The sequence below is a fragment of the Balaenoptera musculus genome, chromosome 2, assembly GCF_009873245.2.
Source record: "Balaenoptera musculus isolate JJ_BM4_2016_0621 chromosome 2, mBalMus1.pri.v3, whole genome shotgun sequence".
NCBI lineage: Eukaryota > Metazoa > Chordata > Mammalia > Artiodactyla > Balaenopteridae > Balaenoptera > Balaenoptera musculus.
Window position 1 is genome coordinate 15,770,730 of NC_045786.1, and position 19,374 is coordinate 15,790,103.

General features: G+C 37.9%; 1 protein-coding gene across 1 annotated transcript in view; it reads right to left on the bottom strand.

Annotated features, from left to right (window-relative positions):
* MALRD1 (MAM and LDL receptor class A domain containing 1) overlaps nt 1-19,374 on the bottom strand; it is a 612,855-nt gene that overhangs the window by 420,830 nt on the left and 172,651 nt on the right. Inside the window, exon 19 of the mRNA XM_036841268.1 lies at nt 5,741-5,828. Within this exon, the coding sequence (XP_036697163.1) occupies nt 5,741-5,828 (88 nt within the window). The remainder of the gene's footprint in view (nt 1-5,740; nt 5,829-19,374) is intronic.

Consider the following 19,374-nt stretch of genomic DNA (forward strand, 5'->3'; position numbering starts at 1 on the left):
CATAATAACCTGGAGTTATAACCACAAGCTGAAACGACTATATTTAGCATAATCGTACTAAAGTGTCTGTGCTAGGTCTACTTCCTAGGATAGTAGGTTTTACTGAAACATAGCTACTCTTTGGATATGATTTATTAACAATTGTTAACACAGCTCTTTGCCTCATATTATGCATTGTCTCTTTTTTTTTCTTTATCCAGTAGCAAATCAGCTCTTTTTGAAATATTTTTGCTCTACCACATGGATTCAATAAAATTTTCCAGGTAACACAATATATTTTCCATTTTTAAAGACATTTTACCATCTTTCAAAGATAGTTATTTGTCGAATTTTATAAACCAAATAAATTCAGTTATTTGTCGAATTTTATTTTCTAGAAATTTATTGGGTTGGCCAAAAAGTTCGTTTGGGTTTTTCATAAGATCTTAAAAATAAAATACTAAGTTGCATGGCCCATAGGCTTTGGGCAAAATTTTTCCCTAGGTATATGCTAAATCACTTTACGACACTACACCAAAGACACTAAAACCAGAATATTTTAGATTACAATCACTGAGTCTCACATTTCTTCATTTTTGCCTTGAAGTCTTTTACTGAACTGCAAATATTTCCCACATTTCTAAAACTTTCTTCAGAGTCTGTATTTCCTTTTGAAAAATACGGATAAAAGAGGACCTCAAAGCAAAATGCTTTCATTTAATTTACTATCCTGAAAAAAATGTAATGGATACACCAAACAGCTTAGTATTAGAAGGTAAAAAGCTGCAGGTGATATCTGAAAAATGAACACAAAAGAACTCACATTTTGCCACTGAAACAAACATTACTCTTTGCAGAAGGAAGGGAGACTTGATCAAGCACAAATAAAGCTGGTGAGATATTGAGGTGAAGGAGGAGGGATGTCAAAAAGTCAATCAACTCAGCCAGTTTAGCAATAACAACAACAAAAACCATTCGGTGGGTAGGGGAGGAACATCATAAAAAATTGTTAAGCGTTCTCTAAAGAGTTACCATACTTTCTCAATTTTAAGGTATCATCAGTTGCAAGATATGCCACTGACTTAGTAAAAACTTTCCTGGGAAAAGCAAAACACTAATACCTTAGATAGTGATACTCATTCTAATAATTAGTAGTTCTAGTAACTAATAAATCTAATACACATGCTGAATTCTGAAATTTTAACTTCGATGAAAAGCACGTAGGTATTTTTTTTCAGCTTGCAAACAGTGTGTTGTGATGCTATGTCGTCACAGATTTATTTTTCCAAATAACCCAGCTATCTCACCAATAATCTTGGACACAAGAAAGAAAACTCCTGTTGCATGTGTTCTGCTAAAAGAAACACACTCCTTGCTTTTCTGATGGAAGATGGAAGGAATAATGCAAAACAGATACTTCCTTTGGGATAATATTTTAAAATCTGAATGTCTGGCAACAATTCTTCCTAAATAATCTACTCTGAAGGTCTAATTCAAGGTGAAGGGAAAGCTATTTAACTTTGCCATTATTCCGCATCATTATCTACTCTGGGAACAGACAACATCTTCACACACTGATGCAAAGAATCATAGGATTCTATTGCATGGTTAAGACTGTCTACTTTCCCTAGAAATGTAATTAATCTTGCATAAACAGCCGTTTCTCTATTTTCCTCCTGAATTAGATTTAAGATGATAATTTATATCATCAAAGTATTGAAACAAAGGAGATACGATCCATAATTGAGAATGGATTTGAAAATTGTTAGAAACAACTAGAAGTTAGAAAATGAGAGACACTTGACCTAGAGGAGCAAGTAATGATGGTCTAGGACAAAGTGAAAAGTAACTAAGTTTATGGCATAAAAACTATTGAGGAAAATTAATAGAAGTTTGCAGTTAAGAAGCTCAGTCATTCGAGTCAACACTGTTTTCAACCAAGGTCATGGCAGAGGTAATGGAAAAAGCAGAACAGATGTGAGAAATATTTTGGAGTTTAAGGGGAAACTTAAAAGTTTAAAGGGAAAGCCAAAGACGACTATGGTATTTCAATCCTGGGTTGCTCAAGGATACTGAGGTCATCAAAAGGAACAAGGGAGACATAGAGGAAAGAGAAGCTGATTTTGAGGAAATAGGTGAAAATGAAATAATCTACTCCTTTTTAGTCACTTTTAGTATAAAATAAAATTACAGGTTACAAATCTGCTCTTTGGACATGAGGTCAATAGTTTGTGTTTTTTTAGTTTTTTATTTGTTTTGTTTTGTTAATCAAGGAGGAAACATGCTGTAGATAATGTTCATATTGAAAGCAAATCAATGTCTGTAAGTGAACCTACGCGGACTGATCCCACCTCAGCTAACATGATGTCATGACAAAACACTGGCTGATAATCAAGAGCAATATTTCTATTAAAAACCTAATTTTTATTTTTGTTTTCATCTTATGGTAAGATCACATCAGCTTCCGTTATGAAACCTATGGCTTCAGCAGGCTTTGTGGTTTCTGCCCAAAGTTTCTTTTGCTATGAAGCCAACATGAAAACCACGCAGTTGAGTCTTTAAAATTCCATATTTTTCTTCCAAAACTTAAAGCAGAAAATTGGGACTAACGGTGTGTAACTGATACTTCACATCTCTGCCCTTGTTTCTGGAAGCTCTTTTCCCTCTACCTTGGAAACCTCAGCCACAGAATGCATGTAGCAGGATAATTAAAGCAGCAACAGTAGCAACCATGACTTGTGTTCCCTTTCTGTATTCCTTTTTGTTCCCCTCTGCCACTGGGGTCACAGCCATTCTCCCTAAGCAAAGAGTGGGAGGCGATTTGGCCCTGAAATCAGACACCTTAGGTGAAAAATCTCATTCCTACCCTCAATTGTGCATTCTTACCCAGGTCATCGGTGCTCTTTAAGTTTAGTTTTTCACACCCATAAAATGGAAATTGCTTTCTCTTCCTTGGGCGGTTAATGTATTTGATGAACAATATAATAATAGTGATAAACATTATGATCCAAAGAAGCAGACATTGTACTCTGCCACTTTATAGCTAGATAGCCTTGGGCTGGTTATCTCCTTCCCAGTTTGCTCCATAAAATTGGGATAACAAAGGCATCCATCCTATTCAACATTCAAGATCTCTTCACCTGTGATGGACCAGGCACTATTTTATAGGATTATATGAGATTATAAAAGAAAATAGGATTATATGAGATGATACACAGAGTGATAGATGGTATTAATGTAACCATTTATCAGCTCCCTCCCTTGTAAGGACTTCCTGTATTCTCTGTCCCTGCCAAGCTCCTTGTCTGTGGCAAATACTTCCCTGCGCCATTGTTGGGCTTGATCACTTGACTTGCTCTGACCCATGAAAGTGAATACACATGATGTCCTAATAAAAGCTTTAAGTATGCTTTCTTTTTCCAACCCTCTGACTTAAAAACAGAATGTGTCAGACAGGGACTTGGTCCATCAGCCTGGGTCGCATATAGACAGGACCCACAGAACAGGGATACATAGATTGGAACTACATAGAATTATACAGAGCTATGAACAAGAATTACGTGTGTTTGCTGTTATTATTCTCGCCAAACCACAAACTTAAGAGTAAGAAATAAATGCTTGCGGTTGTAAGCCACTGAGATTTGGCTGTCAACAGAAGCTGACATATAGCATAGTGTCTTACATATAGAAGTAATTAACATTTTAACAATAATAATGATAAACTAAAATATATAAACACTTAAAAAGATATAAACATCTCTCCACCTATCACCCACCTATCCAATAGATGTTTATTGAGTATTACTATGTGTCAGATACTGTTTATGCTACTGAAGGTATGGCAGTGATCAGATAAAATCCCTGCTCTCATGCCACTAACATTATTATGGCGGAAATAAAATTTGACTATAAGGGGATACGTGTTGTGGAGAAAACACAGGGGAAGGAGACAGAAAATGTCAGGTAAGGAGATAAGAAGAGGGGTGTGTGTGTGTGTGTGTGTGTGTGTGTGTGTGTGTGTGAGAGAGAGAGAGAGAGAGACACAGATTGAGAGAAGGTTTCACTAGAGAAATTTTCCAGCAGAGATCAGAAAGAAGTAAGGGGGTGAAGGGGATATCTGGGGGAAGTACATTCCAGGAAGAGAGAACAGCAGGTATAAAAGCCCTGAGGCATGAATGGGTTGGAGTGCTCAAGGACCAGCCAAGAGGTCTTGTAGTTGAGAGACATCAATTAGAGGCACATTGGTAGAAGGTAAAGTCAGAGCCGTATGAGAGGGCCGGTCATTTATTCCTTGCAAGTTATTGGAAGAAGTTTGGCTTTTGTTCTGAATGAGATGGGATGTCATAGGAAGACTCATGATAGGGTAACATTAGCTTATGTAAGTTTGAAAAGGATCATTCTGGTTGTTGTTTTGAGAAGAGATTACGTGGTTCAAGGGTAAAAGCAGATAGATCATTTACAAAGGAACCACAGTAATCTGTATAGAGACGACAGTGGCTTGGACCAAGGGGAAAGTATCGAGAGCAACGAGAAGCAGTAGACTCCGGATATATGTGAAGGTAGTGGCTGATCAGATTTGCTGATGAAGAAGAAGCAACTGGACTGGAGATAAACTATCATTTACTGAGACAGGGAGGCGTGCAAGAATGGTCGGATTGAGGGAGCAATGGGTCATCAAGAATTTACTTTTAGACACTGAGGGATAAAGGTAAACTTGTTGAATTCTGATTTCCTTCTGCTGGCTTTCCAGAGAGGGGTTTGGCTTTCTGCAGAGTTTCATAGAAACCACTGCACAGAGAATGGTAATTAATCCTGCCAGAATGATGAGGTGGAGAATCAGAGGTGTGACATTAGCTACAGCAGAAAGAACTGGAATCCAGCCCTCTGAGTATGTCTGGGGAGAGGCTGGTACTCCTCTGACCAATAATGCTGCACCGTGATGGACCAGGGCTGCAGGTTAAGTTTTCAGCACATGAAAGTGCTCTCCACATGGATTATTGTGATTGATTTTTAAATTATCCAGCCTCTGATCACTCTAGGAAGGAGACTGTGCTTTCCCTTGTCATGCAATTAAAGAGTCTACAACCTCAGTCCCAGGAGTTTGAATTTCAGCCCTTTCAGATCACTATGCACTGCCTAGAATGAGTTTCCCCTGGGGTGTGTTTGTTTTAGGTTATTTTCCCTAGTTATCTTTGGGATGTCTAGTACATCTAAGTTTGGATGTTGGGTAGGTGGTTAGTATCTAAGTCAGGAGTTCAGGGGAAAGGTTGAGGATGGAGATATAAATCTGGAAGACATGTATTAGATTTTTAATGGAAAGAAGTCTATAACTTGGAAAGGAAATGGCTGGCAACAATCCTCAGGAATATTTAAAGTGCAGCCCGAGAGTAAACCATCACTGAAGGTACCTGAGCGGTTATTAAAGTCTCCAAAACAATGTGATTATAAGGCAACCAATTCTGTTCTTATAACCCCCCAAATATGATGGAATTACAGTTTAACTTCAGATACAATTTCCTAATATTTTGCATATGATAAGACACAAACACAACTGATTCAAACCTCTTTACTATGTTTGCAAAGATTTTAGACTAATTACTAGAAAAGATTCACAACCTTTTCCAGGGTTAACATATTAGTAGAATAGAGTAGAACTGAGAGTATTTTTGAATATTTCTGGAAATGAAATACTGATTTCCTTGGCAGTTTTTCCAAGTAAACAGGTTTGAAAAAACTCATATACTAAAATATCCTTCCTTACCAGGGTAGAAGGTGCAGTCCATAAATGACAAATCATCAATTGCGATGTCTCCAGTGAAGCCATCTCCCACTGAAGCTTCCACTGAAATCTAAGAACAATATAAGAAATTTGTTAATACTGTGAAGGAAATTAATTTCTGGAAACTCATGGTTGAAAAGGAATTCAGAATTTAGCTAAAGAAAACCTTCTTCTGAACCATTAAAAACATACTTTGCAGAAGTCTCCATAAGTTGGTATCTTGTCTCTACCTGAATACTTCCAGTAATAGGAAGCTCCACACCTTACTGGGCCCATTAAATCCATGAAGCCCATTCTGCTTCTGGTGAGTACTGATTTTTTGAAATTTCAGTATATCAGATTGATATCTACTTCCTTATAACTTTCAACCATTAATTCTAGACTGGTCCTGCTTTCTTCTGAGCCTTTAAGTATCTGAAGGCAAATTACTGAACCTTTTCCCACCGTTGCCCCAATAGTTCAGCTGTTTCCAAGGTTAAACCTCTTCATCCTTCAAGAAACCAAATTTGTTGCCAGAGGTACTCTCTAAAATGCACATTTTGAAGAGCTTTAAGATTTTTCTCCCATCGACCTTATTCTGTAACATTTTATGGAACTGGCGAATTGTTATTAGATCTCCTTCAGAACCTCATTAATCACAGTGAACTCAGGTGACATCGGTGTTGTTACAGGAGCTGCAGTTCCACTGAAACTCCAATAAAATGTGAAATACTGACAAACCACTATAGTATATGGCAGATTGTGATTAGGGCTGAGATTTACTGTAATATAATTAATCATGATGAATTATTTTAATACTCATGCAAATATGTTGCATACTTACTAGGAATCCTGCTATAATTTAATAATGAAGAACATTAAGCAAACTCAAACTTAAAAAACACATTCCTTTTTTCCACTATTATATGAATATATGTTTCTGTTTCATTTTTCCTCACAAATGCTATATGTGGAAGTTGAAATTTTATTTCATTTTTCAAATTCTATCCTCCATTAAAAGTTGTTTCATACATTATTTATTCCTAATTAAAGAAGATAATTAAACGGTCAAATTACTGACCTTAAGCCTCTTGACATCTTCCACCAACTTTCTAGGTTTTCTTGAGAATTACTAGAATTTTCTCCTTTATTTGTCACTGAGGAAATGACTCAATTTGGAAAAGGTTTATTCATTTAATTAATGGGCAAATATAGTTCACCTAATACTGCCTGGGGAACAGGCAGTCTCCTACTGCTTTAAAATGGGTCACTGCAAATATAAAATGCACTCTTCTTTTCACCACCAGCATGATTAAAAGAAATATTGTAAGCAGAGAAAACAAAAACACAAAAAGAATACTCAGTACAAAATCATACAATTATTCTAATAAACAAAAAGCCAGCAGTCAGAATTTGGCAGAACATACTGTAATTAAATATCTTCTGTTTTATAGGAAAAAAAAGACTGCAGTTGGGTGAACAATAGGGAAAAGGTGTAAGCAAGGACTGATTAATAACTAATACACTAATTAATTACAAATACATTCTTTGGATCAATATTTGTCTATCCCAATAGAACACAGGACATGGTAATAAAAAGCTCAGAAGATGCAAGAAAAAGGAAAAACTAGGATAAATAAAAATAAACACTACCAACGTGACTACACTGCTCATGATTATCTTAGTTTATTCATGAGAAGGGATAGAAAATTGATAAAACAGAATCTCAAGTCTATGAAAAGCATACCTGTACATATAAATATCTGTAAGCTAACTTTAGGGATATATACACATACATAGCTCCATTCGAGTGTGTAGGTGGACTTAACTGTCCCAAAGCATTCCTTTGGTTGTCTTTATATGGTCACAAGTTAAAGAATTGGCCGTTTGTGAAAGTTACAAATTTTCTCATTTATGGTCTACACCAGGTGAGCAGCATTTCTGAGTGGATGTTGTCTACACAAGTAGTATTTGTATTGGAGTTTACTTCACATTACATGATAAGCATTTTGATATTGCTTCTACTAGCATTCATTGCCAAAGGGAAGACACAAATAATCCAAGGCAGTGACAGTTGGGTCTTGCTCTAAGACACAATTTAATCACAATTTTTTACCAAAATATCTTCTATTTTCTAGTCTCTAAATGGTAGCATTCTTGAGAAAGAGTGAACAATAATTTCAAGCTGAGATACTAAAAAATGTCAATTTGCATATATAACTGCAATCTCAGCCTCTTTTGAATATTTAATTAAGCCAGCCATTAAAAAAAAGCCTACCTGATAACAAATCACATCTTGAGAAAAAGTTATGAATGCTGAAGTTCAATTTTACTTCTGTACTGTATTTAATTTAGTCTTGCAAAAAGTTTTGCAAATTACCCTCAGAAACTAGTCACAAAAAAGAGCAAACCCAAGTGTGTCTATTCTGGAAAATCCACTTTCACTTTTGGTGTTTTTCCAATAAATGGAAGGGTATTAAAACACTAATGTTATCGTATGTGAGGCAGTATTGCCACTCTAGACATTAGGGAAGCCAAATTTTACCCTTCAGTTTCATTAGCACCTTACTGAATGACTTAAAGGGCAATTGAAAATTCCAGTTTGGTCTGAATGACCTGCATTATCTGAAGAGGCCAATTCTACTTACATTAGAACTATTACTGCCGTGGAAATTTTCTAAAGTAATCCAGCTATTCTAAGTTGCTCTTCTCATGGGCTGTTGCATGCTCCAAATAAAGATGGAGTGGCCTTGTCAACTACCTTGGAAATTTTAGTTCTAATATAACCAAAGACTCTAATATTAATAAGGCTCTAAAGACTTGTCTTAACAGATTTTTTTTCTATATTTAGGAAACTTTGAATTATTCATCAAAATATTTAAATGATATGAAAACTATTATCATACATATGTAAGACAGAATTTAATCATAATTTTTACCAAAATATCTTTGATTTCCTAACATATATATAATTAACACACACACATATATATATATATATATATATATATATATACACTTATAAATAAAATAGTCTCTATTAACTCATAAGAAAGAAAAATGGAATTGACTCAGCCTGCCACCTAGTTTAACCAACCTGTGTTTGGAAAAAAATATGAAATTCCAGCATAATATACCAATTTTTAATATAACACATCTTCAGGAAGACTTGAAAGAAAGGAATTGTTGTTTACAATTTATAAAAAGCATGTATCCTATGTGGAGCAACTGGAACTCCAATGCATTACTGATGGGAATCCAAAATGGTACAGCCACTTTGGAAAATGGTTTGTCAGAGATAAACCTATGCACTTATGGTCAATTAATCTATGACAAAAGAGGTAAGAATATACAATGGAGAAAAGACAGTTTTTTCAATAAGTGGTTCTGGGAAAACTGGAGAGCTACATATAAAAGAATGAAATCACAACATTCTCTAACTCCCTACGTAAACTCAAAATGGATTAAGGACCTAAATCTAAGACCAGAAACCATAAAACTCCTAGAGGAAAACATAGGCAGAACACTCTTCAACAAAAAATCGTAGCAATATTTTTTTTGGATCTGTCTCCTAAAACAAAGACAATAAAAAATAAACAAATGGGACCTAATTAAACTTAAAAAGCTTTTGACAGCAAAGGAAACCACTGACAAAATGAAAACACAACCTACTGAATGGGAGAAAATATTTGCAAATGATATGACCTATCACGGGTTAATATCCAATGTATATAAACAGCTCATACAACGCAACAACAGAAAAACAAATAACCCAATTTAAAAATGGGCAGAAGAACTGAATTTTTCCAAGAGGAAATGCAGATGGCCAACAGGCACATGAAAAGATGCTCAACATCACTAAGCATGAGGAAAATGCAAATCGAAACCACAATGAGATATCACCTCATACCTGTCAGAATGGCTATCATCAAAAAGAACACAAATAACAAATGTTGGTGAGGACGTAGTGAAAAGGGGATCCTCCTACACTGTTGGTGGGAAAGTAAATTGGTGCAGTCACTGTGGAAAACAGTATGGAGGTTTCTCAAAAAATTAAAAATAGAACTACCATATGACCCAGCAATTCCATTCCTGGGTATATATCTGAAAAAAAAATAATACTGTATTTCTTCTTTGCTAACGTCAGGCTTTACAATATATGGATTGCTAAGAATTTTTTTTTCTTTGAGTGTCTACTTTGGTATTGTGCCAACTGTTTCCTTGGTTACCAAGCAGGAAAAAAGTCTGGAGTTTCTCACCATCAACGACAGAAGAGAATAAATGGTGATGACCCAATTCCCATGAGTTTAGTTTAACCCAAACAGTGCTTTCAAGTAGAATAGTTTGCCAAGTACTTTTAAAGTAGGATATTTCACAAGAAGATACTGCTGTAGTTGCCATAATCCCCATTACTCCCTACGACACCTAACTCTAAGGCGGAGGGTCAGTTGCCATTAATTATTTTACACCTGAACTACTTCTCTTAATTCACATCCCTTGCTTCCAGGGGCACTTGGGTTTGCAATTCCTTTTGCATACTAGTTAGGTCAGAAACCATGAAGGGTCTGAGACTTTACCCTACTCGCAAGCTAACGTTAGCCTGCCACTGTTTCATATACATATACTGACAGAAGACACAAGATCCTTGATTTACAGAGATAGCAAAACTCATCAGCCAGAGAAATATCTTCCACTGGTTCTCCACTTCCCACAGGGAAACATGATAAGTGCCAGATGTTTCCCTGCATGAGTGGTGGGTTGCACCATAGAAGAAGAACCCCAACATTAGGAATTTCTAGCTGTTATAGGCTGCTGGCACATCTGAGGGAGAGGGAGAGGGAGGAGGAGAAGGAGGAGGTGAAGCAAGAGGGAAGGAAGGGGAGGGGCAGTAGGTAGGTAAATTACTCCAGAATGTAAGCAAACGTCTCAGGGTAAACTCCATGCAATACATCCTTTGCTCAGAAGCTGAATAATGCAGGGCACAAGAAATGCATGGAGAACTGTCTCCCAGTGGGGAAGCTGGACAGTGCTACATTGCTGATATATTTAATTTGTGGAAGTATGATGATCCCTTCATGTATGTGTAAATTGAAATGTTTATCTAAATTCAGCCTCCTTTCCTCTTATACCTCATTTTATACTATACTGAACTGAATGAGTGTAACTTGTTAGAGTCTCTCAGAGATGGCCACCCACCTGCTGTTAGCCCAGGTCCTTTTCCACCCACAAAATCTTTTCCCATCAGAGCTTCTGCTATATTAAGAGTAGAGATTTTTTTTAAGTTTTTTTTTTTTAATAAACTTATTTATTTATTTATTTATTTATGGCTGCGTTGGGTCTTCGTTGCTGCATGTGGGCTTTTCTCTAGTTGCGGCAAGCACGGGCTACTCTTTGTTGCGGTGCACAGGCTTCTCATTGCGGTGGCTTCTCTTGTTGCAGAGCATGGGCTCGAGGTGCACGGGCTCAGTAGCTGCAGCACGCAGGCTCTAGAGAGCAGGATTTAGGGCACAGGCTCAGTAGTTGTGGCACATGGGCTTAGCTGCTCCACGGCACGTGGGATCTTCCCAGACCAGGGATCGAACCGGTGTCCCCTACATTGGCAGGCAGATTCTTAACCACTGCACCACCAGGGAAGTCCAAGAGTAGAGATTTAAAAAAAGAAAAAAAAATCAAGGAGGGAAGGACGTGGTTGAAGAAATAAGGTCACTGAAAATTTCATTCATGTTTCTTTATTTAGACAGAATTCTGTTATTCATCTTGAATGAAAGAAACCTAAAAAAAATCATCTCTGAGTTATTCAGGTCATATTAGATTGATTTGCTTTCCACGGTTTTAAAGGGTTGGCAAATCACAAAGGTTATTTCTGCTACGTTTTTCTCTAAGCCATTTTAGATGTACAGGAAGGGCCAAAATTTGGGTGAGTTTTTTTTCCCCCTCTAATTCTTCACAGTGCCTTTGTGGAACTTGCCTAACTGGATTTTAAAAGGGATAAATGGTGATCAATTTGAAATTAACTTGCTACCTAAAACTCTACAAACTCACATGCTATTTTAAAGCATCTTCCAGGGACTCATATAGCACATAACCCATTTCACATCTCATCTATTATGTGATGAAGACAAATAAATAGCTCTCAGTTTCCCTAGTTCTAAGAATTTATACGGAACCTATTTGATTGGAGGTTACAAAGACGCATTTAATTGAAAAAAGCCTGATCAATATTAGAGAGAGAAAAGGGAATTAGAATAATTCTAATAATAATTGTCTGATACGACAATTGCTATGCCAGCTTTCTTTTGATTTCCATTTGCATGGAATATCTTTTTCCATCCCCTCACTTTCAGTCTGTATGTGTCCCTAGGTCTGAAGTGGGTCTCTTGTAGACAGCATATATACGGGTCTTTTTTTTGTATCCATTCAGCCAGTCTATGTCTTTTGGTTGGAGCATTTATTCCATTTACATTTAAGGTAATTATCGATATGTATGTTCCTTTTACCATTTTCTTAATTGTTTTGTGTTTGTTTTCGTAGGTCTTTCCCTTCTCTTGTGTTTCCTGCCTAGAGAAGTTCCTTTAGCATTTGCTGTAAAGCTGGTTTGGTGGTGGTGAATTCTCTTAGTTTTTGCTTGTCTGTAAAGGTCTTAATTTCTCCATCAAATCTGAATGAGATCCTTGCTGGGCAGACCAATATTGCTTGTAGGTTTTTCTCCTTCATCACTTTAAATATGTCCTGCCACTCCCTTCTGGCTTGCAGAGTTTCTGCTGAAAGATCAGCTGTTAACCTTATGGGGATTCCCTTATGTGTTATTTGTTGTTTTTCCCTTGCTGCTTTTAATATTTTTTCTTTGGATTTAATTTTTGATAGTTTGATTAATACATGTCTTGGTGTGTTTCTCCTTTGATTTATCCTGTATGGGACTCTCTGTGCTTCCTGGACTTGATTAACTATTTCCTTTCCCATATTAGGGAAGTTTTCAACTATAATCTCTCAAATATTTTCTCAGTCTGTTTCTTTTTCTCTTCTTCTTCTGGGACCCCTATAATTCGAATGTTGGTGCGTTTAATGTTGTCCCAGAGGTCTCTGAGACTGTCCTCAATTCTTTTCATTCTTTTTTCTTTATTCTGCTCTGCAGTAGTTATTTCCACTATTTTATCTTCCAGGTTACTTACCTGTTCTTCTGCCTCGGTTATTCTGTTATTGATCCCTTCTAGAGAAGTTTTAATTTCATTTATTGTGTTGTTCATCACTGTTTGTTTGCTCTTTAGTTCTTCTAGGTCCTTGTTAAACGTTTCTTGTATTTTCTCTGTTCTATTTCCAAGATTTTGGATCATCTTTACTATCATTATTCTGAGTTCTTTTTCAGGTAGACTGCCTATTTCCTCTTCATTTGTTTGGTCTGGTGGGTTCGTACCTTGCTCCTTCATCTGCTGTGTATTTCTCTGTCTTCTCATTTTGCTTAACTTACTGTGTTTGGGGTCTCCTTTTTGCAGCCTGCAGGTTCGTACTTCCCATTGTTTTTGGTGTTGGCCCCCAGTGGCTAAGGTTGGTTCAGTGGGTTGTGTAGGCTTCCTGGTGCAGGCGACTAGTGCCTGTGTTCTGGTGGGTGAGGCTGGATCTTGTCTTTCTGGTTGGCAGGTCCACGTCTGGTGGTGTGTTTTGGGGTATCTGTGGCCTTATTATGATTTTAGGCAGCCTCTGTGTTAATGGATGGGGTTGTGTTCCTGTCTTGCTAGTTGTTTGGCATAGGGTGTCCAGCACTGTAGCTTGCTGGTCGTTGAGTGAAACTGGGTCTTGGTGTTGAGATGGAGATCTCTGGGAGATTTTCGCCGTTTGATATTACATGGAGCTGCAAGGTCTCTTGTGGACCAGTGTCCTGAACTTGGCTCTCCCACCTCAGTGGCACAGCCCTGACGCCTGGCTGGAGCACCAAGAGCCTGTCCTCCACAAGGCTCAGAATAAAAGGGAGAAAAAAAAGAAAGAAAGAAGGAAATAAAATAAAATCAAATAAAATAAAAGTAAAATAAAATAAAATAAAGTTATTAAAATAAAAAATAATTATTAAGAAAAAAAATTCTTTTAAGTAATTAAAAAACAACAAAAAAAAACAGACAGACAGAACCTGAGGACAAATGGTAAAAGCAAAGCTATACAGACAAAATCACACACACAAGCATACACGTACACACTCACAAAAAGAGAAAAAGGGGAAAAAATAATATATCTTTGCTCCCAAAGTCCACCTCCTCAATTTGGGATGATTTGTTGTCTATTCAGGTATTCCACAGATGCAGGTACATCAAGTTGATTGTGGAGCTTTAATCCGCTGCTTCTGAGGCTGCTGGGAGAAATTTCCCTTTTTCTTCTTTGTTCCCACAGCTCCCGGGGTTCAGCTTTGGATTTGGACCCGCCTCTGTGTGTAGGTCGCCTGAGGGCGTCTGTTCGTTGCTCAGACAGGACGGGGTTAAAGGAGCAGCTGCTTCGGGGGCTCTGGCTCACTCAGGCCGGGGGGAGGGAGGGGTACGGAGGAGGCGGGGCGAGCCTGCGGCGTCAGAGGCCAGCGTGACGTTGCACCCGCTTGAGGCGCGCCGTGTGTTCTCCCGGGGAAGTTGTCCCTGGATCACGGGACCCTGGCAGTGGCGGGCTGCACAGTCTCCCGGGAGGGGCGGTGTGGAGAGTGACCTGTGCTCGCACACAGGCTTCTTGGTGGCTGCAGCAGCAGCAGCCTTAGCGTCTCACGCCCGTCTCTGGGGTCCGCGCTGATAGCCGCGGCTCGCGCCCGTCTCTGGAGCTCCTTTAAGCAGCGCTCTTAATCCCCTCTCCTCGCGCACCAGGAAACAAAGAGGCAAGAAAAAGTCTCTTGCCTCTTCGGCAGCTGCAGACTTTTTCCCGGACTCCCTCCCGGCTAGCTGTGGCGCACTAGCCCCTTCAGGCTGTGTTCACGCCGCCAACCCCAGTCCTCTCCCTGCGATCTGACCGAAGCCTGAGCCTCAGCTCCCAGCCCCGCCCGCCCCGGCGGGTGAGCAGACAAGCCTCTCGGGCGGTGAGTGCTGCTCGGCGCCGATCCTCTGTGCGGGGGTCTCTCCGCTTTGCCCTCCGCACCCCTGTGGCTGCGCTCTCCTCCGTGGCTCCGAAGCTTCCCCCCTCCACCACCCGCAGTCTCTGCCCGCGAAGGGGCTTCCTAGTGTGTGTAAACCTTTCCTCCTTCACAGCTCCCTCCCACTGGTGCAGGTCCTGTCCCTATTCTTTTGTCTGTTTTTTTCTTTTTTCTTTTCCCTACCCGGGTACGTGGGGAGTCTCTTGCCTTTTGGGAGGTCTGAGGTCTTCTGCCAGCATTCGGTAGGTGTTCTGTAGGAGCTGTTCCACATGTAGATGTATTTCTGATGTATCTGTGGGGAGGAAGGTGATCTCCGCGTCTTACTCTTCCGCCATCTTGAAGCTCCTCCAATAGGATTTTAATAGAATAGAATGTAATACTGTCCGAGTGGTTGGTTCACATGTGCCAAAATTAAATTCTCATTTAAGAAACACAGTACTAAAATTCCTAAAGGTTATCTTTCTTCAATTAACACATTTTTTCTACCCTCCACATCATTAAAACTAATATTTAGAGGAAAAGGAGTGGAACTGCAATGTATTATTTTAATATACAGTAAGCCTTTTTATAAAAATAATCATGTGCCCCTCATTCTCCTCATGAAAGGAAGCTCCAAATTTACCCCTACCTCTATGCAGGTGCTTCTTAAAACTGATCTCGACCAAAAGTGAGAAAATCAGATCACTCATTTAAACCCAAATGATAACACACATTTGTCCTTTGTTCTAGTTCTGCATCTCATAATAGCCACCCAATGATGATTGTGAATTAAAAATCCCATTTCAAGTCTCAGTTTAGATATTACTTCCTCAGAAAAGCCTTCCTTAATCACTCAAGCTGAAGGTATTTTCCTTTAAAGACTTCTCACAATTTTTAATTATATTGGTATGTGTGCATTTCAATGTCTGTCTCTTCTTGGAGATTTTAAGGACAAGCAACATGAAGCTCACTGAGGGACACACAAAGCTGTACACACGGCACCCAGCACCCTGATGAGTGCATAGTGAGCACTTGACTATGTTAGGGAAAAACAAAACTTCTCATTTCAACTAAAACTATAGATGTTACTCTTGATGTCATACTTCATTGCCCACATTTCAAATGGCAAATGATTATTAAAGAGACAAAAAGGTGCAACATATACTGATTTGTCCCAGTATTTCATATGATACACCTAAACTGTTTACAAATCCTGCTTCTTTTTTCTTTTACAACTCCCTGTGTCTTTCTCTTCTTTACACAGCCCTCTTCCTGGATTCCAACTCAGGGTCTACTTGTATTTATATGGTTTTGCTAACTTCTTTCCCCTTTTTCCTAAATTTACTTCTATATTTCCAGACCCTTCTTCCCTTCAACTTCCAGCTTTTCCTCAAGCATCACCTTCTATCTGGAATAATACAAAGCTTATTTATTGGAGGATTTCTTCTAAGCTATCTATACATATTTGATAGCTATATCAATTATATGCACACTTATGCAACATTTTAAAAGATCTTTTAAATTATTTAAATTTAAGTGCAGAATGGGGCCTTACAGAGCATTTAGAATCCAAAACCTTTATTTTCTGTTTGAATAATTGAGACCCAGAAAGTCTAAATAATTCACCCATAGTCTACAGATATGCTCAGTTGGTAAAATAATGTCCAAAACATTAAAAAAAAAAAAGTCTCATTCTTGACTGGTTTAAAAATCCCAAATGCTTTAATCAAATTTTCACTTTTCATTTTTCCTTCTACTTTTATTAGGCTTCTAAACTTTTTTACTAATCTGATAGTAATGATAGGAGTTAAACAATGGGGGAGGTTATGCAAATAATACAAGACCAATTCAGGCAGTTCTTTGTATTTAGATAATAATGAATCCTGATTATAAATATGTAACATCTACTAAGTGTTTAGCACTGTAATAATATTAATAATAAAATATCTTCTATATGTGTGACACTTTAAGTTTTTGTGGCACATTAATACTCATTATGTCATTTGTATTTCAAAGTCTTAGCATAGATGAGAATGTCCCATATAAATGTTCTTCCAAAGCAAACACTTTTTTCATTTTAGATTTTTAAAGTATCACATTAGTTAAAATAATTGCTTTTGAAACCAGTGCTTTTAATAACATTTTTTTTCTTTAAAAAGTTATGGTATGTCATTTGAGATTTATCTTTTAAGTATTTGCTATTGTCAGATACATGTGCATTTTCTAATTGTTCTTCAAATTTGACTTCTTGAAATAAAAATCTGATTTTATAGTTATCTTTCTTATTACTTACAGGGGGAAATGTAAGTATCCCCATGGGGGATAGTAAAATGGTGTTTGAGTGTATTTTGATTGTTAACTTTAACACAATGAGCATTATAATGTAGTTTAGGGGGAAAATATCTAGTTCATCAAAACCCATACTTTTTCATATATTTGTGCTTAGGATAAGGCTAAAGTATATAACAGACCGTATTACTGAACTGCAGAATTACAAGAACAACATACAGGAATATCCATAAATGTTGAAAACTCTTTAACATAGTAACTAAATATCACTCCCTAACTGCTTGGAAAGTGGATTATTTTAATTATAGAAATCTAAAGCAAAATCTACATAGTGTTTTACACCCTGGGAAGTCCTTGCAACCCAAGTTATGCTTGAATATTTAAGAAATATCTTTATTAAGTTATATTATTTCTTACCATAAAAATATTAAGAGAATATTTTAATGAAGCTATGAAATTTTCTATCATGCTAAGGGTCATTAATTTCTTAAGTTTTAAATTTTTTTCTCAGTTTGAGAAGATGTGGCAGCTAGCACAAAAACTACTCTTTCAATGTGAAAGCTGTTCAGCTTTTCTATGTAAAAAATCTTTATACATCGATCTATGTGTAGGAAGAACTTTCTGGATCTTGAGTCTGTGAGATTGGGTGCATTATCTAGTCTGGCCGGGCAAATTCAATTTTCTTGTGCGTGTGTGTGTGTGTGTGTGTGTGTGTGTGTGTGTGTGAGTACTCAAAATTTTGCCATATATTGTTCATAAAAATGTTTACCAGGGCTTCCCTGGTGGTGCAGTGGTTGAGAATCTGCCTGCTAATGCAGGGCACACGGGCTCGAGCCCTGGTCTGGGGGGATCCCGCACATCGCGGAGCGACTAGGCCCGTGAGCCACAACTACTGAGCCTGCGCGTCTGGAGCCTGTGCTCCGCAACAAGAGAGGCCGCGATAGTGAGAGGCCCACGCACCGCGATGAAGAGTGGCCCCCGCTTGCCGCAACTAGAGAAAGCCCTCCCACAGAAACGAAGACCCAACACAGCCACAAATAAATAAATAAATAAATAAAAATTAAAAAAAAAAAAAAATCTTCACCAAACGGGGTAGCAGCCCTTCTCACTGCACACATTTGGATAATAGGATTCCCAATGTTGGTCAAAAGCAAAACAAAAACAAACACATGATTGATACAAAGCCACATCTTCATATTAAACTAAGTGATAGAGAACATCCCTCACTTCTGATGATTTTGCTAACTTTTTTTTCTAAACTCATAAAGCATTGCATTTTTTGTACAAACAAAAATAAAAATCAAATATCAATTTCTGACAAATTAGTGTATCACTTCCCCTTGAACACAGGGAACTTATTCTCGAAAGCTCTCTCTTTGCACTCTGATGGCTCAGCAGGACAGCTTTCATCCCAGTTCTGCCTGAGGAAAATATCCACACTCAGTCACCTCGTCTATATCTGACAGGAGGAGTTAAGCCTAAGTTTTCTTTTTCGTTCTTGCCCTCTGGTGTCCAGTCTCTGTCCCCAGGTTTCTTTTTAAGAGGATGAGTTAGTCTCCAGCAGTGCCTCAAACCAGAACTGACTCTAGGGCACTGGGTCAGAAATCCCAGATCAATTTCCATCCGGGGTTTTCTCCTTCATACCGAGCCATTCTGCAGAAGGAAACATGCACTAGTGTCTCAAGCCAGCCTTCTCGCAGTGTGTGCTTCCTGACACAGTCACCTTGGGTCTGGTCTTCAGTGACCCAGGCAGTTTCTCCAGAAACTGAAAATAAACTAAAAATGCCAATTTATTAATGGAAAATAAAAACATAACTAGAAATGTGTCTGACTACCTATGCCAGCTGGTCACCAAATTAAGGTAATCAAATTAAGGTCATCAGGAGAGGAAATCTTGAACAAAATCAAGGTCAGAAGCATGTTTGGTGAATAGACAGTAGAGGGAAGGCAGTGTGGAATATTCTGAAGAGACAGTATCAGCAAGCTAACACAGTCAGCTGTCTATCAGATAGAAAGGGAGAATGTCCTTTGGCAGAATTAAAAACAGATAAAATCTTCACCAGTAAGCAAAGCTTGTGCTAGAAGTGTAAAACAACATAATTTATTATAATTCAGCTATCTTCTATTAACTACATTTAAGTTGGTGTTTTTAAATACAGTTTAAGAGAGAAAATAGGCCTCCTGATGCCATTTAAGAGATAAGCTTGAATGAATAGTCACACTTACAGTACATCTTCAGGTATTTTTAAAATAAATTCATAAATAAATATAAAAT